This window comes from Oryctolagus cuniculus, chromosome 5, assembly GCF_964237555.1.
Source record: "Oryctolagus cuniculus chromosome 5, mOryCun1.1, whole genome shotgun sequence".
Taxonomy (NCBI): Eukaryota; Metazoa; Chordata; class Mammalia; order Lagomorpha; family Leporidae; genus Oryctolagus; species Oryctolagus cuniculus.
The window spans coordinates 151,597,134-151,620,857 of NC_091436.1; the positions used below are offsets into that span (position 1 = coordinate 151,597,134).

Sequence of the window (23,724 nt, forward strand, 5' to 3'; positions counted from 1 at the left end):
CCTGCCCTGCAATGCCAGCATCCAATAAGGGTGTCCATTTGGTCTCACAGTTGTTCTACTTCCAATCCAGCTCCCTGAGTAATGCAGCGGAAGATGATCCGAATGTTTCATCCAAGTGGCATCCCTGTGGGAGACCTGGATGAAGCTCTTGGCTCCTGGCTCCTGGCTTTGGCCTGGTCCAGCACTGGTCATTGCAGCCATTTAAGGCGTGAACTAGCAGTTAAAAGATCTCTCTCTCTCTCTCTCTCTCTCTCTCTCTTCGTGTGTGTGTGTGTGTCTTTCCCTCTGTAACCCTTTCAAAATAAATCTTAATCAAAAAAATAAAAATTTTCAAGTCTCAATAACATGTTTCAAAAATAGAAACACAGGCCGGCACTGTGGCTCAATAAGGCTAATCTCCACCTGCAGCACCCATATACCAGGTTCTAGCCCCAGTTGGGGTGCCGGATTCTGTCCCAGTCACTCCTCTTCCTGTCCAGCTCTCTGCTGTGGCCCTGGAGTGCAGTGAAGGATGGCCCAGGTCCTTGGGCCCTGCACCCGCATGGAAGACCAGGAGAAGCACCCAGCTCCTGGCTTTGGATCAGCGTGGGGCGCCAGCAGCAGCAGCCATTGGGGGGTGAACCAATGGAAAAGGAAGACCTTTCTCTCTGTCTCTCTCTCTCACTGCCCACTCTGACTGTCAAAAAAATAAATAAGTAAATAAAGTTTAAAAAAATAGAAACACTAACCTAAAATTCATGTGGAATGTCAAGGGACCTGAATAGCCAAAAGAATCTTGAGAAAGAATAACAAACATGGAAGAATTATATTCCCTGATTTCAAAACTCTCTATAGAATTGACATAATCAAAACCAATATGATACAGGCATTACAACAAAATAGAAAAGAGTCCAGAAATTAACTCTCACACAGTTCATGTCATTTCTGCCAAGCCTATTCAATGGGAAAAGGAATCTTTACAACATTTGGTGCAGAGAAATTGGATATTCACGTGCAAAAGGTTGATGGGTCTTTACCTAGCACCAGATGCAAAAATCAACTCAAAATTGATCATATACCTACATATGAGACCCAAAACCATAAAACTGAGAGAAAAACATAGGACAAGAGCCTTACAACAATGGATTTGTCAGCGATTTCTTAGACATGTTTCTAAAGAAATAGGTAACAAAAGAAAAAATAGACAAAGTGGACTTTATGAAAAATGTAAAAATTTGTACTTCAAAAGACCCAACAAACTGAATAAAAAAGAAACTCATACAATGGGAGAAAATATGTGCAAATGACATACCTGGTATGGGATTGATAACCAGAAAATTTAGAGAACTCCTCAACCCAACAACAACAAAAATGACTACATTCAAAAAATCTGCAAGGATTTTTCTGTTTGTTTTTGTTTTTTTGAAAGTCAGAGTTAGAGAGAGAGAGAGAGAGACAGAGAATCTTCCTCTAGCTGGTTCACTCCCCAGACGTCCCCAGTGGCTGGGGCTGGACCAGGCCAAAGCAAGGAGACAGGAGCTTTCTTCACGTCTCCCACATGGGTGGAAGGGCCCAAGCACTTGGGCCATCTTCTGCTGCTTTCCCAGGTGCATTAGCAGGGAGCTGGATCAGAAATGCAGCATCCAGGACTTGAACCAGCACCCACATGGGATGCCAGCACTGCAAACAGCAGTTTTACCTGCTACACCCCAGCGCTAGCCACAGGCAAGGCATTTGAATAAACATTTCTTCAAAAAAGATATGCATAGGCCAATAAGTGCATAAAAAGATGGTCTACATTGCTATTTAATCATTAGGGAAAAGAAAATCAAAATTGTCATAGATTCTACCTCAAACCAATTAGGATGGTTATTATCAAGAGGAAAAATGAAACAGAAAATGATAAGTATTTGGAAAGGATTCGGAGAAACTGAGACTCTTGTGCATGTTGGTGGGAATGTAAAATCACACAGCCATATGGAAAAGAGTGTGGCAGTTCCTTGAAAATTTTAAAATAGAATTACTATATGGTACATCAATTTCACTTCTGATTATATACCGAAAAGAACTGAAAGTAGAATCTTGAAGAGATACTCTGCACAATGGCTAAAATACAGATGCAATCCAAGTATCTATCAATAAATGAATAGGTAAGCAAAATATTATATGTGTATATATGCATATATATATATATACACACACACACACACATATATTTACACAATGGGCTGTTTTTCAGCCTTAAAAAGGAAGGAAATGCTGTTACATGATCCAACATGGGTGAACCATAAGGACATTATGCTGATGAAATAAGTCACTCACGGAAAGATAAAGAATGGAAAGAGGTGAACGTTTCAAGATGGCTGAACAGAGATGTCCCGCATTCACCTCTTCCTCCACTGAGAAGACCTGAAGCAGCAGGTGCATATCTATGTCTTGAGGTGAGCGTCCAGTGAAGAACACAGGAGTTCAGTAATGGAACAGTGGATATTTGGTAGGACACAGAAACCAGGGCACAGGGCTGCTGTGGTGGTGATGTGGCACCATCTTGACAAAGGAGTCACTGTTGGAATCTATACTGTGTCAGGAGACAGAAGCCCCATGTATCTCCCTCCCATAGACATAGGCCCCGTAGACATTCTCACACTCTTGCAAGGAAGACCGAGCCTTACAGGTCTAAGTGGTTTCAACCGAGCAAGGGCAATCCCAGCACCTGTACCCACACAGCACTCTGCACTCCGAGAGACAGTGAAGACAAGTGTAGCTGGCAGCTCTTGCCCATAGAGTCCTAGAAGTAAGATGTCTACCTGCTCTCACTTGGGAATGGTCCTTATCCTCACTACCTCCCCTCACTGGCCACTCAGGGCATTAGTCATTGCCTCTGGAATCTGTGCACACTGAAACACAAGTCCTTGGGCCCCTGCACCCACATGGGAGACCCGGAGGAAGTTCCTGGCTTCTGGCTTCAGATCAGCTCAGCTCCAGCCATTGCGGCCAACTGGAGAGTGAACCAGTGGATGGAAGACCACTCTCTCTCTCTCTGCCTCTCCTTCTTTCTCTGTGTAACTCTGACTTTCAAGTAAATAAATAAATCTCTTTTTAAAAAAAGAACACAGTTTAAATCTTAACAACAGACTAGATCAATCAGTAGAAAAAAAAGCTGATCTTTCTGTATATAAAGATAATTGAAAATGAATCTTGATGTGAATGGGATGGGAGAGGGAGCAGGAGATGAGATGGTTGCGGGTGGGAGGGAGGTTATGGGGGGAAAAAGCCGCTATAATCCAAAAGCTGTACTTTGGAAATTTATATTTATTAAATAAAAGTTAAAAAAAAAAAGAAAAAATAGCTGATCTCAAAGACAAATCTAAAGAATCTTAGTTGGACTGGAAAAAAAAAGAATTGAAAAGAACAAGAAATGTAATCATTGACCTCTGGTCTATCATCAAAAAAATCAATTTTGAAGTTTTCAGAGTTCCTAAAAGAATGGAAAAAAGAGTGGCTTAGAAAACTTATTCAATGAAAATGTCCCCAATTTGAAGAACCATATGTACTCCAAATACAGGAAGTCTACAGGACCCCAATAGACATGAACAGAAAAAAAATAATTTCACCACAACGCATTATAGTCAACCTTTCAAAAGTGCAACACCAAAGAAAGAATTCTAAAATTCGCAAGAACAAAGTGCCAGGTCACTATTAAAGGAACTCCCATCCAATCAACAGCAGATTTCTTAACAGAAACCAAAGATAGGCCAGGATGGAATAGACATATATAGTCCAAGTACCAGGATACCTTACCCATTGAAGGTATCTTCAAACAAAGAAGAAATAAAGGACTCTATCACCACCTGACCAGGCTTAGATGACACTTAAGGGTGTCATACATACAGAAACAAGGAAATAAATAAATAAAAATCTGTGAAAGTGTAAAATCTATTTAAAATGCAGAAGATATTCAAAAACAGACCAAGGAAATCGTAAATTAAAAATGGCAGGACTGAAGCCATTAATTATCAGTAAGAGCCTTGAATGTAAATAGACTAAATTCTCCTAATTAAAAACCAAAAATGAATGGATTTTATAAAGAGGGAAAAGAAAGACTCAGCAATTTGTTACCTCCAAAAAATTCAGTTCACCAATAAAGACACACACAGGCTAAAAGTGAATAAACAAAAAAATATATTCCATGCAAATAGAAATCAAAAGTAAGCAGGAATAGCTACATGTACATCAAGTCAAAATAAACTTTAAAGCAAAAACTATGAAAAGAGACAAAATAAAGTTACCATATAAGAACCAAGGGCTCAATTCAAGTCAATTCAGCAAGAAGATATGACCATTATGAATATACATCTAATGCCACAGCATCCAGTTTTATAAAACAAATGTTATTAGATCTAAAGGAAGACATAAGCTCTAATACAGTAATATTGAGAGACTTCACACTCCATTTTCATCAATGGATAATTCATTCAGACAAAACAAAAAATCAGAGCTCATTTAAACTGTAGACCAGGCTGGCGCCATGGCTCAACAGGCTAATCCTCCACCTGTGGCACCAGCACACTGGGTTCTAGTCCCAGTCGGGGCGCCGGATTCTGTCCCAGCTAACCCTCTTCCAAGCCAGCTCTCTGCTGTGGCCAGGGAGTACAGTGGAGGATGGCCCAAGTGTTTGGGCCTTGAACCCCATGGGAGACCAGAAGCACCTGGCTCCTGCCTTTGGATCAGCGTGGTGCGCTGGCTGCAGCACGCCGCCGCCGCAGCCATTGGAGAGTGAACCAATGGCAAAAGGAAGACCTTTCTCTCTGTCTCTCTCTCTCACTGTCTACTCTGCCTGTCAAAAAAATAAATAAATAAATAAATTGTAGACCAAATGACCTACCAGACATTTATAGAACATTCCATCCCACAGCTCAAGAATACATTCTTTTCATCAGCACATGGAACATTTTCTAGGAAAGACCATACACTAGACCACAAAATGAGTCTCAACAAATTAAAAATAACTGAAATCATGTCACATGTCTTTTCTGATTACAATAGAATAAAACTGGAAATTAGTAACAAAAGAAACTCTAGAAAATGTACAAATCTATGGAGACTAAGCAACGTGCTCCTGATGAAGAAATAAAATTTACAATTCCTTGAAACTAATGAAAATGGAAACACAGAACACAACAGTATATGAAAACTTGTAAGGTACAGAAAAAGCAGTACTAACAGGAAAATTTACAATAATAAGTACCTAATGAAGGAAAAAAAGATATAAAATAAAAAATAAAATATAAAATAAATAACAGTAGGAAAGCTCCTCAAAAACCCAAAGTAGATCTACCATATGACCCAGCTATCCTACTTCTGGGTATATATCCAAAAGAAATAAAGCCAAGATATGAAAGAGATACCTGCATCTCTGTGTTTACTGCAGCACTATTCACAACACCAAATGTATGGAATCAACCTACATGTCCATCAATGCATGAACTGATCAAGAAAAATATGGTATGTATACAACATGAAATATTATTCAGGCATAAAAAGAACGAAATCCTGTTACCTATAACAAAACAGATGGAACCAGAGGTCAATATGCTAAGTAAAATCAGACAGACACAAAGATAAATTTTCTCATTACACAAAGGCACATTTTTTTTCATATGTGGAAGTTAACTTTTTTTTTTCAAAAAAATGTACATGCCATACTATTTGGTGTGTGTGTATATAAAATATTGCCTTCACTATTTCACACCCCTTTCATAATAATGCACCCTTCTTTCCTCACTGAATGATCTTTATCTTGAATTTCACATTGTGATATTCATATATCCATCCCTACTTTGTGTTTATATTTCCCTAGTGTATATTTAATTCTCAAACTTTCCAAATTTTTTGTTTGGATGTATCTCTTACATATGGCATATAGTTGAGGTTTATTTTGGATCCCATTCTAAAAATCATTTTATCTTAATAAAAATTTATTTTTATTTAAAAATATTTTTAAATGGGACCAGAATTGTGGCATAACAGGTTAAGCTTCTGCCTGTGGTGCTGGCATCCATATGGGCATCAGTCCCAGCTGCTCCACTTCCTATCCAGCTCCCTGTTAATGTGCTTGGGAAAGCAACAGAAGTTGGCCCAAATCCTTGGGTCCCTGCACCTACATGGGAGACATGGATGAAGCCCCTGAATCCTGGCTTCTGTCTGGCCCAGCCTCAACCATCACAGTCATTTGGGGAGTGAACCAGCAGTTGGAAGATTCCTTTCTGTCTCTCTCTCTCTCTCTCTCTCTCTCTCTCTGTATGTAATTCTTCCTTCCAAATAAAGATAAAATCTTTATAAATATATATATATATTTTTTTAAAAACAAAGACAAATACTATATGACTCTACTTACATGAGGTACCTAGAGCAGTTAAATTCAAAGATACAAAAGTAGAAGGACAATTGTGAGAGGAGTGAGAGAACAGAGAGCTATTGTTTAATGGGAATGAAGTTTCAGGTTTTCTTTTTTTTTTTTAAGATTTATTTTATTTATTTGAAAGACAGAGTTACAGACAGAGGTAGAGACAGAGAGAGAGGTCTTCCATCCACTGGTTTACTCCCCAGATGACTGCAACAGCCGGAGCTGTGCTGATCTGAAGCCAGGTGCCAGGAGCTTCTTCCCAATCTCCCACGTGGGTGCAGGGGCCCAAGGACTTGGGCCATCTTCGACTGCTTTCCCAGGCCATAGCAGAGAGCTGGATCAGAAATGGAGCAGCCAGGACTAGAACCAGCGCTCATATGGGATGCCAGCACTTCAGGCCAGGACTTTAACCCACAGTGCCAGCCCCTCAGGTTTTCAAGATGAGTTACACAAATTGATGGTAGTGATGGTTTTGCAACATCATAAATGTGTTTAATATCACTGAAGTGTATGCACACTTAAAATGGTTAAAATGGTGAAGTTTACATTATGTGTACCTTATGCTCAAAAATAAATGAAAAATATAGGCAATGTTTTGAGCCAAACACTATGCTTCTGCATGACAGAAGAGCAAGGTCTTCCAGGGAGCACAGGAAGAGCCAGTACCAGGAAACCAAGGGGCTTTCTCTGCTAAGACAACACAACCAAGAGGGGACTTCTGAGAATACAGCATACGAAACCAGCTCACAGAAAACACTGTGGGGTGCTCCCCGCCAACAGGCCAGCAACAGCACAGGATAGGACCAGGGTCTCAGTCTAAGAGATCCCAAGTTGCTTTTCTGGGGATTTAGTGGGACTTGTGGGACCTGAGAGACCATTCACTTGTTTGTGCCCAGCAGCACTCTGAGTGCCAGGAGTTTGGAGAGAAATGCCCAGTCTCTAGCATCAGGGAGCTAGGAGCACTGTGGGCAGGAAAGATGCACAGAAGAGTCAAACCATGAAGTAAGAGGAGCACAGGAGCAGTTTATTAGTTAGCTTCACATTCCTGCAGCTGAAATACTTGGGAGGCACTTCTTATTTCAGTTTTACAGTTTGGGAGGTTCACAGTCCAAGATCTGGTGGCCCCATTGGTTTAGGCACATGATGAAGTTGGCGCAGGGTAGACAGACAGTCACATGGCAAGCCAGGAAGCAGACAGGAAGTACACTCTTCCTATGTAGCCAACACTCTCATGAGAACTACCTTCCAATAACAAATCCCCAGTGACCTCAAGACCTCCCAGTAGACCTACCTCCCAGATGCCCTAATTGTATCAAGCCTGCACCATTGGTCCATCAACCCATTAATTTATAATGAATGACTTTGGGGGTTAAATATCTGCATGAGGAACCCAGTGAATTAACCTGCAGCCTGAGACACCAGTATCCCCTATCAGAGCACCAGTTAGAGTTCTGGCTGCTCCCCTTCCAATGCAACTCTCTAATGAGCCTGGGAATGAAGTAAAGACAGCCCAAGTGCTTTGGCCACTACCACCCATGTAGGAAACCAGGATGGAATGCCAGGCTCCTGGCTTTGGCTGGCCCAGCCCCAGCTGTCATGGTCATTTGGAAAAAGAACCAATGGATGGAAGATATCTCTTTCTTTCTTTCTCTCTCTCTCTCTCTCTCTCTCTCTCCATCTCCTCCTTTCAAATATATAAAACAAATCTTTATTAAAAATCTGCATGAGGTTATGGAGCCAGATCATGTTTAACGCTTAACAAGCAGTATCAGGATGCAGCCACAACAAGGGGCAGGTGAGTGGCTCAGACCTGTAAAACGCAGTTTCCACAGAGTTGGTGGTGGGAGCAACAGGCCAGACAGCAGGGCAGATGCAAGCACAAACACTGAGCAGCTCCCGGGCCAGTGCTCAGACATCTATCACTTCATGCAATCCTATTAGCCTGTAAGACACATTTCTTTACTCATTACACAAATAAGAGAAATGTGAAACCATACCCCACTTCCATTGTCACATGGCAGGCAAACAGTAGGACAAGGGCCCCAGGCATTCCCACTCCCAAAGATCTGAGACCTTCCTTAAATAAACACAGAGATTTGCTACTTCATCATGTCACTGTCACAGGGACATGCGTATGTATAGCCAATGGCCAGAAAATGGGACATCTGCAGGAGCCAGCATCACTTTTACTGCTGAAAAATTTACTGACCTGGAAAAGCAGTTGTGAGCTTCTAGCAAAGACATTTCTTCCGATGGGGATGAACAGGACATCACAGATGTTCCTCTATTCTGACCGGGTTACATCCCGCTAAACCCACTGTGGGCTGAACATACTAGAAGTTGCACATGTGTTGAAGGCACCTGACCTCCCACACATGCTGTCTCCGCAGTACAGCACACTGCTGGGCGTCAGCTGTCTCCTCACATGGCTGCAGGGAGCTGTGCTGAGCATCACCAGAGATCAGATGCAAAGTTCTATCCAGAGAAAAGACCCAAATTCACAATTCCAAGTGTGGTTTCTACCGAATGTACATGGGATTTGTAAACTCAAAAATCTTAAGTCACACTCTCATGAGCAACAGCAGTCTCTAGTAGGATTGTGAGTACCTGAAGCATAACAAAAACGCAGAAACACCTCGTCTTTTTATTTTTAAGTGACAGGGACAAACCTTCCATTTGCTGTCTCACTCACCAGATGGCCACAACAACCAGGGCTGGACCAGGCCAAAGCCAGTAGGCAGAACTCCATCTGGGTCTCCCACATGGGTGGCAGGATCCCAAGCACTTGGGCCATCTCCCATTGCCTTCCCAGGTTCATTAGCAGGAAGCTGGATGGAAAGTGGAGCAGCCAGGACTTGAACTTGTGCTCTATACAGGATGCCGGCATTGCAAGCAGCAGTTCAATCCGCTGTACCACAATCCCAGCCCCTACAGCAGATCTCTTTTTAAATTATCTCTGGGGGCTGGTGCTGTGGCCTTGTAGGTTAAGCTTCCACCTGTAGTGCCAGCATTCCATATGGGTGCCAGCCAGTTCAAATCCCAGCTGATCCACTTCCAATCCAGCTCCCTGAGAAAGCAGTAGAAGATGGCCCAAGTGCTTCGAGCCCCTGTACCACATGAGAGACCTGGAAGAAGCTCTTGGCTTCAGGTCAGCCCAGCTCTGGCCATTGCAACTATTTGGGGAGTGAACCAGCATATGGAAGACCTCTCTCTGTGTGTCTATCCCTCTCCCCCTTCCTCTATCCCTCTCCCCCCCCCAACTCTGCCTCTTAAATAAATAAATCTTTAAAAAAATTATCTCTGAAAGTTAGATAATTGCCAAGCATTCTCCTAGAAATTATTTTGATCTTTACTATGTCTAAAATTGCTTATTCAAAATAACTTTCTTTTGGTTTTATGCAGCATTTCAAAATTTTTTAAAACTTATAATTGACTAATTGTTTAGGAATCTAGGTACAGTCCTTGCCTCTCTGAGAATATATTACAAGTACTTGGTAAAGGCTATTAAAATGACCACTTGTAAGTGAGGAAAAAAAGTTTTCCTTTTCTGACACCTGGATTTATGCCTAAGAGTTGCAAGATAACATTGTAGCTTGTTTTGTTTTGTTTTCTGTGTCTTAGTCTCACCTCTCTCTCTACCCCTAATTCCCAAGTACATATACTTTTTTTTTTGTCCTCCTTTTAATGCAAAGAGTTGGTATATACACTAATCTTTTTTAAGAAAAAGGACACCCAGCCCTAAATGGGAGTTCTGTTCTCACCACGCTCACTAACACTGCCAACAGGCAGTGCTACACTTCTGTGCCACTACTGCAAGAGATTTTCCAGCACAGCTATTTGAGGAGTCATCAAGTGAAGCTGCATCTGGTTGCCTCAACTTTAAGAAATACAAAATTATGGTGATCAAATATCAATTTGATCAATTTAAATAAGATACTAACATTAGTTAAAAGACTTGTAATTCTTTAAAATACCCTGAGTCTGGAACAAAATTTATTATTACTATAATACTACAATTTAGGGCAAAAAAAATGCTGCTATGACAGATCTGTAATGAATAAATGAAAAGCAATGTGCTTTTTGGTATAATCTCCTTTGAAGTAGTCATTAAATTATTAAAGATGTTTCCAGTGTATACATCAATCAAATCATCCCTCGAAGGATCACTGGGTTCTACACCCACACACAGAAATAAAATCCACACCGTGGTGAGGGCCTGCTAGGGAGGAAGAGGGCCCTCAGCACTCAGAACTAACCACAGCCCTGGCAGTGGGACTCACAAGGGAGAACGACTCAGCAGAAGACTGCCTTCGCCCACTCCCTGAAGAGACACTTCTCACATGGTCCCCAGAGACTGGCTCATGCCTGGGAACGTCTCTGGGAAGGACCAGGAGGATTCGGCGAGTGTCTGCTGGCATCTGTGATGATAAGGCCAACCCCAGATGTAAAACCCACCGTGCAGGATAAGGAAGCAGAGCTGGTCTAGAGGAAAGAAAGGAGCCACTTCAGTCCCAGGCCGGTGGATCTACCTGACCAGGCCTGAGAGTCCCCCAGAGAATCGAAGGATGCAGCTAACGACCTCTCGGGCCTGTGGTAGGGAGCAAAGGAAGTCATGCACAGAAAACCCCACTGGAAACTCAACAGCCTCCATACATGTTTTTTTCAGGCCACTGATGGACAGAGGTAAGAAGTGGAGTGATGAGAACTGTAGCACAGGGTTTGCTCTAACGGAATTATTATCTGGTGGGCCACATAGAGCAGTATCCTTTCCTAATGTTGTTCACGTGGCAAAACAGTAATGCCAAGACACTTAGTGACTGTCTTGCCCTGATCAGTTAACTCAGCAAAAATACAGCCTGATGTTCGACTTCTGGTCCACTGAGATGCTTAGTCTGATTTACATGAACCAATCACCCTCAGGCCTAGTTACATTTACTCTTTGCTTCTAAGTTCCCTAGCACACATTTTTCACTACAGATTTAACATCCAGTCAATAGCTTTGATTTGCTTGCTTCTGAACTGCTATCTACTTTCCAGGATAACACAAATATGTTCACAAGATCCTTAACAAGGATGACTTCATAAATTAGTGCACACCCCTGAGTGACAGGGATGACAGGCTGGCAGTAGCCACTTATGGGTCTAATCGTGCCAGACATTAGAGAGCATACAATGCTTCTAAAAATCCTTTCAAATATGGCTTCTCGTGTCATCCTTCCCACTCCATAGGCACGTGTAACTGCCCCGGAGAAGCGCATCAGAGGAAGAATCAAGCAACTTGCCTGGGCTCCCATGGCCAGTGGGACACAATGTCTTTCATCTGCATCATAAAAAACAAATCAATAGACACATACAAGTTCCAACTGAAAGACAGTGGCCTTGGGGGTTTTAAAACTTGGGCATAACAGTAACCAGGAATCCAGAATAGACCCAGCTCTACATGTGAGCAATGGATTAATACTGCAGAGGGACTGGGCTGAGAGGGGGCCCCATGCCTCTGTTTCCTCCCTCTCACTCATGGCTCGACCACGTTTCTAACAGACACAGATTCAAAAGGCTGACCCTGCTCCCCGAATATTGTCCCTCTGGTCTTTTGGGACTAATTTACCAGCACTGAATTGGGGACAAATCCCACTTTCTCACTGCTTGGGGCTCAATTCTGTCCCCTTCCCACTCTGGCTAAATTCATGTGTAGAAGTCTCAGCTCAGCACCTCAGAATGCCACTGTGTTTGGAGACACGGTCTTTAAGGAGGTAGCGAAATCAAGATGAGACCAAAATGGCTGGTGTCATCATAGGGGAAGAGGAGATCCGGACACAGATACCCACGGGAGACCAAGGAGAAAACCCACCATGCCAACTGCCGGGTCACAGACTCCCAGCCTCCGGACTGCAGGACATGGAATTCTGGCAAACAAGGCACTATCCAATCACCAGCCTCCCCGCGCCCCCACCAAGATCGTCTTAGTGTTCTTTCCCCTCCATTGCACTCATGCTCTCTCCCATCCCCCTCATTTCCCAAAAGGAAGTGGGTTCCTTGACAAAGGAAGGAGGCCTGGCTCCTCACTGTAGCAGGGAGGGGAGGCCCAGCCCAGCCTGAGTCCCCTCTCGTGCCACACCCTAGTTCACACTGTTCCTGCATCTTCACCAGAATCCTTGGACTCCACACTGTTCCTGCGTCTTCACCCGGAATGCTTGGACTCTGGCTGTCAGAGCCACCCCATCCACCCACCCACCATGCCTGCAAACCATCCTGGCTCCCTCAGCCACCCCTTACCTGTGACTACAGTCAACGCTCTAATCACAGGTGCAGTTATTCTCCATGTGTGATGTGAAAATAGTGAACAGAAGTGGCCCTCGAACAGATGCCACTAAAAATATTTGGGATGATTATGGGAAAAGAGGAAACATCAGTGTTGGCTCCATGGAGCTCCCTGGGCAGCTCCAGAAGCACAGGAACGACCATGTGAGGACACAGCAAGGAGAAATGACATGCACACATGCTTCCTACAGGTCAGCGTCAGCGTGGTGTGTACCTTCTGGGAGGAACTGATGGCGGGGGGTGCTCCAGGCCCCTGGAACTGCAGATCACGCACCTCAAGCATCCAATTGTATTTACACTCACCATGATTACTTAAGGAAAATACTGCTGCTCTTCCCAATGGCCGAAAGGGAAACCACAGCAGGGTAGGTGAACCTGCCCCAGATCCCACAAACACTGACAGAAGGTTTGAATTCCTTGTTGACCCTTGGGCTGAATGAACCGTTGCCCAAGATAATGAGTGTATGGAGCCAAAGAGTGCCCTAATCTCAGCTCCATGACGGTTATGGTCAGTCTAGCGTCCTCTACGCCAAGGCCGACTCATCACCGGGGGAGCTCGCTCAGTGCTCCCAGTGAGAAGTTCTCAGCCTCTGCGTCTCCACATGAGGTCCCCAGAGGACACGCCGCATATCACACAGCAGGGTCAGAGACATTTCACTTCAAAAACATCATTTGTGGCTGAAAGTTCTCCTTGTTATAATACCTTAAAACAATGCCTCTTTTAATGAAGGCAGCACTCTTGTCTTAAAAATTATCAACTTATTGAAAGCTGGAAGAAACTAGAAGAGGCCAACTGTCAACAGAATACTTGGCCATACAGACAGTTCCACAAGACTGATTCCAATTACATCACCATGCCACTGATTATTAAGTAATGTCAAATAAAAGGAACACACCATTGCAAAGATCATAAAATAGAGATTTCCACTAATTGTACAGTCCTCTCCCCTAACATTTATGCCAAATTTTAGTTGATCTGTGACTAAGATTTTAAGAGAATCAGTTTTATACTTGAAACTTTTCTCTAAGAAATTTCAGTAACACATGACTATGAATCATTGTGTAACATTAGTCTGCACAAAGCATGTTCATATTTCCCTGGTGTTAGAAAAGGGCATTCATTCTACTTTACCTTAAATACTCATTAAACTGACATACAGAAGAGTACAGGGGGCCCAGCATTGCAGCACAGTGGGTTCAGCTGTTGCTCGAAAGGAAGCATCCCATATCAGAACTGGGTCAGGTCCCACCTGCTCCACTTCCATTCCAGCTCCTTACTAATGCACCTGGGAAAGCAGCAGAGGATGGTTCAAGTACTAGGCCCCTGCCACCCACATGGGAGACCTGGATGAAGTTCCTGGCTCCTGCTTTCAGCCTGATCCAGCTCAGGCTATTGCAGCCATTTGAGAAGTGAACCAGCAGATGGAAATCAATATATCCCACCTCTCTCTCTTTCTCTCTCTCTCTCTCTCTCTCTCCTCCTCCTCCTCCCTCCTCCTTCCCTGCTTCCCTGTTTCTCCCTCTATCACTTTGCCTTTCAAATGAATAGATAATTTTTTCAAAAAGGAGTAGAACAAAGATTGCATAAGTCACTTGAACTCAGATGATTCCAGTCTTGCACCCTCTCTGGCACTGAGTCCAGAGTGCAGCTAGATTAAGGGCTGTGTTAAACATATATGTCCAACAGATAATTTGCATCCTTAAACAGAGAGGTTTTATAAGAAAATCTGGACTTTGACCTTTTGAAAAGCACTTTTATTACAGATAATTACTTTAAATACTTCCTAGAAAACCCACATTCGATTTTCTTCTTAAGCCGACACCAGCATTAGCATTTTGCCTGAGTTTGCCTACATGTGTATCTTGCTATTTATTTTGTAACTGGCATTCTGAGAAAATGGTAGATTTGTGTGGCAAAACAGGAGAGGTCTGGTAGCTATTACTCTGGCTACAACATCCTAGCAATGACAGCTCAGGGGACGGCACCAGCGTTTAGGTTGGCTAGAGAATATGCATGCAGTTACTGAGGTTAACTGGGGATTCCTGAGTGCTAAGGGCAAAGAAGATGGAATCTGGAAATCACATGGAAATAGGCACGGAATATCCGAAGCATCAATTACTCGGAAGGTATTTCCATGGACAGACGGGACTGCCCAGATGAATTGCCCTTTTGCACTCACGTCATGCCTCTGTCAGCAACAGCAGCACTGAAGACCAGCACCTGTGCAGACACTGAAGCTAGCGCCCAGCCCACCGCAGAAGTAAATGCTCATATGTCTTATGTTGACATCAGAACTCCTGAAGGATACATTTTGATGTGTATGACCTTTTCCATCTGAAATAACAGCCCAAGGTGGAGTTTTATAGCTGAGAGACCCTAACTAGCCCCCCAACCCCTCCCCATTCCCACCTACCAGTTCTCTCTCTCCGAAACACACTGGATAGAGAAACGGGAGATCAGAACCAATACAAATGAAAAGATTGCCTGACGTGCCCACTCCTGCATCTCAAATCGGGGGAAATACGTGGATTTGCTATAGGGTTTGAGATAGGTGTTTCCGTGCATTTTGTGTCCCAGTTCATGCAGAGAGGTTGAAAGTACAGAAGTTATCACACTCGTTTTTATTTCCGTTCCCATGGAAACTAAAACCATCTCCTACCCAAGTTGAATGAGGTGTTTTGAAATAATCAGTTTCAATTTTTCATGATAGCTAAGTACTGCTTTTTGTTTTCAGCTTTCTGAGGCTTATTTTCACAAGAAAGAAGGGTTCGTATGTGGTTGGAAGGCATAAAGACCTACAGAGAGAGTGGCTGTATTCAGAGACAGGACCCTGTAAATAAAGAAGCAGAGTGAAGCTCTAGTCAACCCCCTGCTAGAAGCTGGCTCACATGGGCCCATTCAAGCCCCACAGGTTCCCAGGACATCCACACGAGAAACTGAAAACTTATGCTCCTATGGCATGGGCTGTTTAGTCATCATCCCCCTTCAGTTTGCTCACTTTAGAAGTAAATGCAGGGGAGGCACTTGCCACTTGGGATGCCTGCGTCCCAAACTGGAGTGCTTGTGTCTGGCTCCTCTCCTGACTCTACATTCCTGCTGAAGCACATTCCAGGAGGCCAGCAGGTGACGATTCAACAGGTTGGGTTCCTGCCACCCCATATGGGAGACTTGGACTGAGTTCCCAGCTCTTGGCTTCAGCCTAGACCAGCTCCAACTACTGCAGACATCTGGGTGGTGAACCAGTGGATGCACGCTCTCTCTCTCTCTCTGTCCTCCCCCCACCCCGTGTGTGTATGTCTGCATTTCAAATAAATAAAATAAATTTAATTTTAAAAAAAGAATTAAATGTTTATTTCCTTTCATTTATGTCTGAAATTCCCAAGGGCTACATTTTGACATATAACAACATTTGTATCAATTACACATCAATCTATAAACATGATGCCACAGACAGCCCCACTGGTAGAGCACAGTGACAGCCTCCGTTCTCTGCATCCCAGCTCTTCGGCTGTATATGGTGAAGCAGTGGCTGAGGGGCTCTAACTGGGCAGTGAGGAATGGTGGGTGGACACACAGCACTCAGCCCTTTCAGTTCAGGGAAGGTAGTGCAGGCTGACTGGCCCTCGACTCAGAACGTGATGCTGTTCACGGGGTAACTGGGAGTCCCCAGGCTCCCTGCTGCCTTCCTCGAGGTTTTACAGAGGGACAACAAACAGAGCCAACCCCCAAGCTCCGGACCCCACCATCCACAGTCTGTGTCTGTCCCCACTGTGGGGTTTTGTTTCTTCAATGGCCAAGTAGGGAGTTTAGACCAGGTTCAATCCTGGTTGTAAACGTTTTCTATTTCTGCTTAGTAAACACATTTCACTAAAGGATATTTGGAGGCCAGGTTGGAGGAAGCAGCTTCCTATCTTTCTGTGTATTTTACTGCGTATGAAAAAGGAAACACAAATGAGCTCCTGGTCTTGCTTGCCTTTCACAACAGAAGCCACAGGTGACTCTGACTCTCCATAGCAGGAGGTGGAATCAGTGACGAGACCAGGCCAGGAACCGGGGAACCAAACTGTGGCTATGAGTGTATGTGAACTTCAAACCTCCGATGTCTGGGTATAGTCCCTGGACTGCAGAATCTTTAAATGGCTATATAGTCTACATGTGTGATGCCAATCAGGCCTTTTAAAAGGGTGCCTTGAGGTGGGCATTTGGCCTGGAAGCAAAGGCAATTGTTAGGAAACCTATGTCTCACATCAGAGTTTCTGGGTTCAAAACCAGGCTCTGGCTCCTGCCTCCTGCTGTGACAGACCCTGGGAAGCAGCAGTTCAAGTGGTTAGGTTCCTACCACCCTCACGGGAGACCTGGATTGAGTTCCCAGCTCAGTCTCAGCCGTTGTGAGCATTTCAGGAGTGAATGGGGGAAGGGGGGATTCCCTCACCTCATCTCCCCTCCCACCCCATTCTTTCTCTCATTCCCTCCACCCTTACTCCCCCTTCTCTCCCTCTGCCTCTTAAATAGAAAAACATACTTTTAAAAGTATCTTATTCTTATTAGACTCAAACCCTCCCCTAAGAAAACAGATCTGTCCTGGCCTCCCCAAGTGCATATGAGAACGTGAACATTCTTCATTTCCCCCATGGGTTTGGAGCACTAGATCCATGATCATCAACTTGTCTCTAACCAATGAAGAGTCTGCACTTCATGACACAGGTCAGACTCGGCTGGAATGAGTCCATAATGCCCCACAGCACACACACACAAACACACATGCTAGATGGTCTAACTGAGGCTGCCGATTATGAAGGGCCTGAGTTTTACCCTCCTTGCAAGCAAACAGAACATTTTAGCCTACCCCCGTTTCTTGGGTGCTGGAAGAAGACGTGAGACTACTGGGCCAGAGACAAAGGACCTCCCAGCTCCCCAGTAGCAGCAGTAGCCAGAAGAGCAGCTTTTGCTCCCAAGGCCCCATTCCTCTAAGGCAGGAGAAGGGGGCTATGTGACACACCCGTGTTCTACATTTCACACGAAGAACCCCGGGCTTAGGGTACCCAAATCTCTTTTATACAAATATTTGTATTGTGGTAAAAGATACTTTAACACAAAATTCATCGTTTAAGCCTGTCTTAAGTACACAATGACATGGTATCAAATGGTTTATGACAGGCAATAACCCAGCCTGAGCTTTGCAGGAGATGGTATCTTAGCATCCTGGAGGATAAGCACACCTGACCTCTGCCCCAGAGCAGGGCTTCTCAGCCTCAGCACTGCTGGCACGTGTTGGGCTGGGGACAACTCTGTTGCAAGGATCATCAAGTGCAGCTCAAGTCAGACAGCAGCATCCCTGCACACTACCCCCAAGACGCCAGACGGCCTCTCTGTTACCACAGCCAGCAGGATCGCCAGAAACTGCCAACCCTCCCCTTGGAAGTAGATCACTCCCAGTTGAGGACGACTATTCCATAGGGAGCTAGTATCTCTCTCTCTCTTTTTTAAGGATTTAGTCATTTTATTTGAAAGGCAGAGTTACAGGGAGAGAGAGAGAGAAGAGAGAGAGAGGTCTTCCATCTGCTGGTTCACTCCCCAGATGGCCACAATGGCCGGAGCTGCGTTGATCCAAAGCCAGGAGACAGGAGCTTCTTCCAGGTCTCCCACGCAGGTGCAGGGCCCAAAGATTTGGGTCATCTTCCACTACTTTCCCAGGCCATAGCAGAGAGCTGGATCGAAAGTGGAGCAGCCGTGACATGAACTGGCGCCCATATGGGATGCCAGCACTGCAGGCAGCGGCTTTACTGGCTATGCCACAGTACTGGCCCCACTAGTATCTCTTTCAATGCCATTCACTATACACACATACTTGAAAGGCCTGTCCAGGCTGTTCAAACCTGACCAAGTTCAGCTTTGCAGGGTTGATGAACAACTTGTCCAAACCACAGGTGAAATGTACACACACACACACACACACACCCTTATTCATGGCCCTCAGATTAAAACCACACTTGGGTCATTTAGATGGCAGGAAGTAACTTGCCAGCAGCCCAGGAGTCAGTGTGTGCAAGTGCCACTTATAGGTGAGCCAAGCAGTATATGATGACAACACTTCCTTTCTCATGCAGGGTATCTTTTCCTTCCATGGTTCACAATGGGCTTTATTTTTCTACTGAATATTCTCCCCCACTTTGAAGTTAGACCTACATTCAGGGCCCACACAGGCGTTGGGAACACCTAGGCTATGAGACACATATGACCCACAAAATCACTTGGTCTGGCCCTGCCAAGGTAACCATAGGCGGGACTTGAAATTCAATAAATCTATAGCAGGCTGATTTTTAAGTCGATCATTTTGTGTGGTCTGCAGATGCTGATATAAATATCCAAATGGCCCCTAACAGAAAATAAAAGGATCCCCATCCCTGAGAGAGGACAGCTATGGGCAAATTATTTCACCTATAGGAGCTGACTTTCCTTTGACACTTACACATAAAACGGGAATGATGAAGCCTATCTTACAGGGCTGTAGGTACTTAATAAATGTTAGCTATTGTTTGCGGCAGGTCACCACTGGGTGATGACCCCAGAGTTACCCTTCCTCTAATGGACTCTGATTTCTCCACACCCTCACTCAGCTTCTCACGATGCCTAAGGTCACTGGACCATGAGGAGAATGCCACATAGGCACAGGGGGTCAAACAAACAAACGAGGCAGTCCCAACTCTGTGACCAGCAGAGTCAAAGAAGGAAGCACCTTTTAGTGCTTGGCTTTATTTCTTCCAGGCTGACATCAATTCTCTGATACCGCCTGCCTTGGGCCAGTCTGTCCCTGGGCCACTTGCCGAGGCTTGCATTTTAATAAGCTAGCACTCGCAAGTCAAAGAAGACACGGAGCTCTGCAGACAGCATGCGAGGCTGCCCAAGTATGATCAGAGGGCGACTCTCCCTTCCTTATGAACATCAAGCTTAGAAGGAATACCTGTCACAGATTCTGCAAGTTGTTAATAAGTGATTAATAGAGAAATTTCTGTTTTGCTAATAATCCTATGATCTTCTCTTGCTATCTGGCATTTTGACTTTGGAATATAAATTAGTCTTGGTTTCCGCAGCCATCAGGTGTTGCATACATGTGATGACCCCTCTTCTTGTCTTAAAACGTAATGTTTAATGATAGCTTTTACAAAAGACTTAAAATTCCACTTTCCCTCAGGGGAAAAAAATAGCCACAACTGGAGTTTATGCAAAATTATTAGTTATGGCTAATCCTTGATAACAAATTGGATTTTTGAAATCGGTGTGATTTTTAGCACCTTGGGCTTTTCATCAGGAAGACGGTGCTTGTGGAAAATGCCTGCAGAATAATCAAACAGCAATGTCACTTCCACACTGTTAAGACAAATACAATTGAGAAGATCATTTATGGAATTTGCTGGATTGTGAAATTTGCTTTTAAAATAGGAAATATCACATAATAGGCAGAGGACAAGTGGCGATGCCTAGTGACTTGATGTTGCCCTGAGTCTGAAATTAGCATTCCCTCCTCACCTAAATTCCAATCCTCCACTTAGCACTGTAAGAATACTTACTGAATTACATTTTTAAAATATAACTGACTTTTATTTCTTGGATCATTTAGCCAGAATTAACATTACTCAGTCCCTTCTACAGGTACACATGAGTGTATTGAACATACTCACACACTCCAAAAAGTACAGTGTTCCACTAACCTAAGAAAGGAAATCAATATTCGCATAGCAAATATTTGAGTTGCTTTTATATAAGCAATTCCATTATGAAAAACAAATTCCAACCACAACAATTTCAAGGACCATAAAGGGGAAAATACCATGCTTTTCTAAATTAAGAAGGTATTCTTTTTTCTACATAAAAATCCCAAGCCAGCACTCTTTTGTGCCCAACTTTCTCCATCTTTGCATCTCATACCTAACTGAACCCCATATTGCTCTTCAGTGCTGTATTAAAGATATAACATTTTCCATATTTACAAGACTTAGTCCTGATGGCTATTCCTTGTAGGAATACTAGGAAGAACTGGAGAGTGTTTTACTTTTTTGTTTTTGAAAGGGGGAGAGAGAGAGAGAGAGAGAGAGAGAGAGAGAGAGAAACAAATGAACATACTCCCAAGCACTGGTTCACTCTTCAAATGCCTGCAATGGCCGAGGCTGGAGCAAGTAGAAGCCGGTATCCAAAAACTCAATCCAGGTCCCGCCTGTGGGTGGCAAGGACCCAACTACTTGAGCTATGGCTGCTACTCCCCAGGGTCTGCATTAACAGGAAGTTGGAATCGACAGTCACTGGGACTCCAACCCAGGTACTTCCATATTCTGTATGGGTCTTGGGAATCTTAATTGGCCTTCTACCCAGTAGGCTAAATGCCCACCCATGTTCGGGTCTCTTTAAGGTTTAGTCACAGGGCACCTGAGAGGGGTTAACTAACACAGGCAGAGAAGCAGCCGGTAGCAGATAATACAAAACCAGAGAGGAAGCAGTGAAGTACTCGTTGGTTTACAAGCATGCTTGAAGGCAAGGGGGTTACCTGATCAACTGGAACCTCCACCTGAGTATCTTCATCCTCTTGGACTTCTGCTGCCCCCCGCATTTCAGACCTCTCTGCTCCAGCCTTGAAAATGCCTTCCTCTAGTACTGGAGACAAAACACACAGTGAAAATCAAAATCCAATTGCGACATCGTGTGGCTCCATGTTGACATTACAGCAAAACACCTGATGATGATTTTTTTTTTAATAGGTAATTCTAACAGAATTTAGATAGCCCTACCCTGCCCAACACCTGGGCCTTCAGTTTTTCTACCTGGGCACTGAGAAGAGATTCAGTGGCCAAAACAAGGCTGACCCAGCAGAACAGGTCTCTGTCCCAGGCAACGGCTCACCCCTACAGGTACCGATTTAACAGCACCACCTGAGCCAGGTACTTATACGGGAACAACTTCACAACTAACACGTCGGTTCTCCCTCCTGTCAGTGAGACAGCGATGACACGTGGGCTTTAGAATATTTCCTTTAACAATTTTCCTTTCCCGTGAGGATGGCAGACACTCCATACAATGTATTGGAAGAATTTTCTCTATTCAGAACCATGCAGAAAATAATTTTACTGCAATAAAACCATAGAGCTGACTTCCACATCTTGCGTGCGTGCACACACACACACACACAATCAATGTCGCTTATTTTGCAGATTTCCACAAGGTCTTCACAACCTGTGATGCTAAATCCTTCACTATAAAATGTAATCTAAATCTCTTAAGACTAGATTAAGCTCCTTCTACTTGCTGTTTGCTGGAAAGTGAGAAATGCTGTTTTCCATATTTGAAGTAGTTTTAATGTCTCCCCTCAGCCTTCCCGTCTCCAGGCCAAGTAATCAAAGAATCACAGAACCGTTTGTCATTCCGTCTATCCATTTGCCTCGAGACAGGTTTAGTGCTGCAGCCATCCTCACAGATGTTTTCTCTGTGCAGTTTTGAAGGCTCCCAGGCACGGAGGTTGTGCCTCCTTCCCTGGTAATCTATTGCAGCATCTGATTGCCCTTGCAGTTGTAGAAATTTTTTATCTTTCGTTTTAAGGCCCCCTCTATTTCTCTCATGGAAGCTTGTTTTCCAGAGCACAATTATTTAACACATTTCACATAATACTATTTCATGTTGCCAAAGTTACAAAGGAACCCTTAGTTAAATTAAAATGTCCTTTTACACTTGTGGAGGATCGATTCCATGTAAGAGTGATGTGTGCCAATGGGACAGCCTAAGATATGAACGAGCTGACGACTCAAGGTGCTCGCGGTCCTGTGAGGAGGCCGATAAATACACCATCACTGAGGTGCACGCAGGTGAGTGCCAGGACATGTAAGGGCTACTGCACAATCAAATGCACACTGAGAACGTACAACCAGGGGAGAAAGGAAGGGAAGGAGGGATGAAGGGAGGCGAAAATTAGGGCTGTCTGGCATTCATCTGTATCTTCTGAAATTACCTTAAAAGGCAACAATCACAGTCGGACGCAAGACTCAATGGATTATGGTTAGGACTTATGCACATGACTTTTTGGATGGCATTTTTGCATCCAAATACTTGCTTATTACAAAGGGATTTATATTTATATAGATACCAAAGGAATGTAGTCTTAGCACTAACATCCAATGAAATGTTTACCTATATCCAAGCAGAGCTATAAATGGTCAGATATGTTTTAGAATAACCATGTGAAGACTATGATCAGTAATAACAAATAAAATAAAACAGGAAGAGCACTGGAATGGAAAGCAGCATCCATAAGAACACAGACAGCAAAGAGACAAGTGGGAAGAGCTCAGCCCGGTGCATAGAGACAGAGAACACACGGATACAAATGTGTGGCTCAGATGCAGGGGAGGGTTTGTTCATCAGTGAACCGAGATGTCTGGGCATAGAGGGGAAAAGGAAGCATAGAAAGGAATTCATAGGAATGAACAGTGCACAAAAAAAAGGACAACAGAAAACATGCTAGGATTTAAATTACAAGTGTCAGATAAAATCAAAGGTAGAGTAGTTCTTTTTAGAGAAAAAATTTAAAATCACTTTTTATTATAAATTGTTTATATGATACATATGCATTTTAGAAAACTTGAGAAATGAATAAAATCAACAATCTCCGGACCTCATAGCCCAGCAGTAGCCACCATTAACATTGTGACAATTCTTCACCCCACTCCCAACACACACACACACACACACACACACACATTCATAAAACTGGGATCCTGCTATGTTAGCAATTTATAAACCAATTTTTACTTTAAAATCATAATGTGAGCTTTTCCTATGTCATTAAATGTTACTTAAAAATATAATAAATTGCTCCATGTGGAGATACCACACTCTAATGAAGGGAAAACAATGAATAATGGAAAATAGGAGTTTTTAAATGAAGAGGGTAGATTTTATTCTGTGGGTTGTTGGGTAAATATGAGCATGTGTTAAAACCTACTGCATTACAATCACTCTGGGAAATGCAAATTGC

The 23,724-nt window shown here is 43.6% G+C and overlaps 1 protein-coding gene across 4 annotated transcripts in view; it reads right to left on the bottom strand.

The window, feature by feature from the left end:
- The window catches only part of DCDC2 (doublecortin domain containing 2), a 183,290-nt gene that overhangs the window by 19,567 nt on the left and 139,999 nt on the right, over nucleotides 1–23,724 (bottom strand). For all 4 annotated transcript variants that reach the window (XR_011388777.1, XM_070074331.1, XM_008262507.4 and 1 more), the window contains one exon: nucleotides 21,247–21,353. Coding sequence is in view for 3 of the 4 variants with exons in the window: in XM_070074331.1 (XP_069930432.1) it covers nucleotides 21,247–21,353 (107 nt within the window). In the remaining variant the exon portion in view is untranslated. The remainder of the gene's footprint in view (nucleotides 1–21,246; nucleotides 21,354–23,724) is intronic.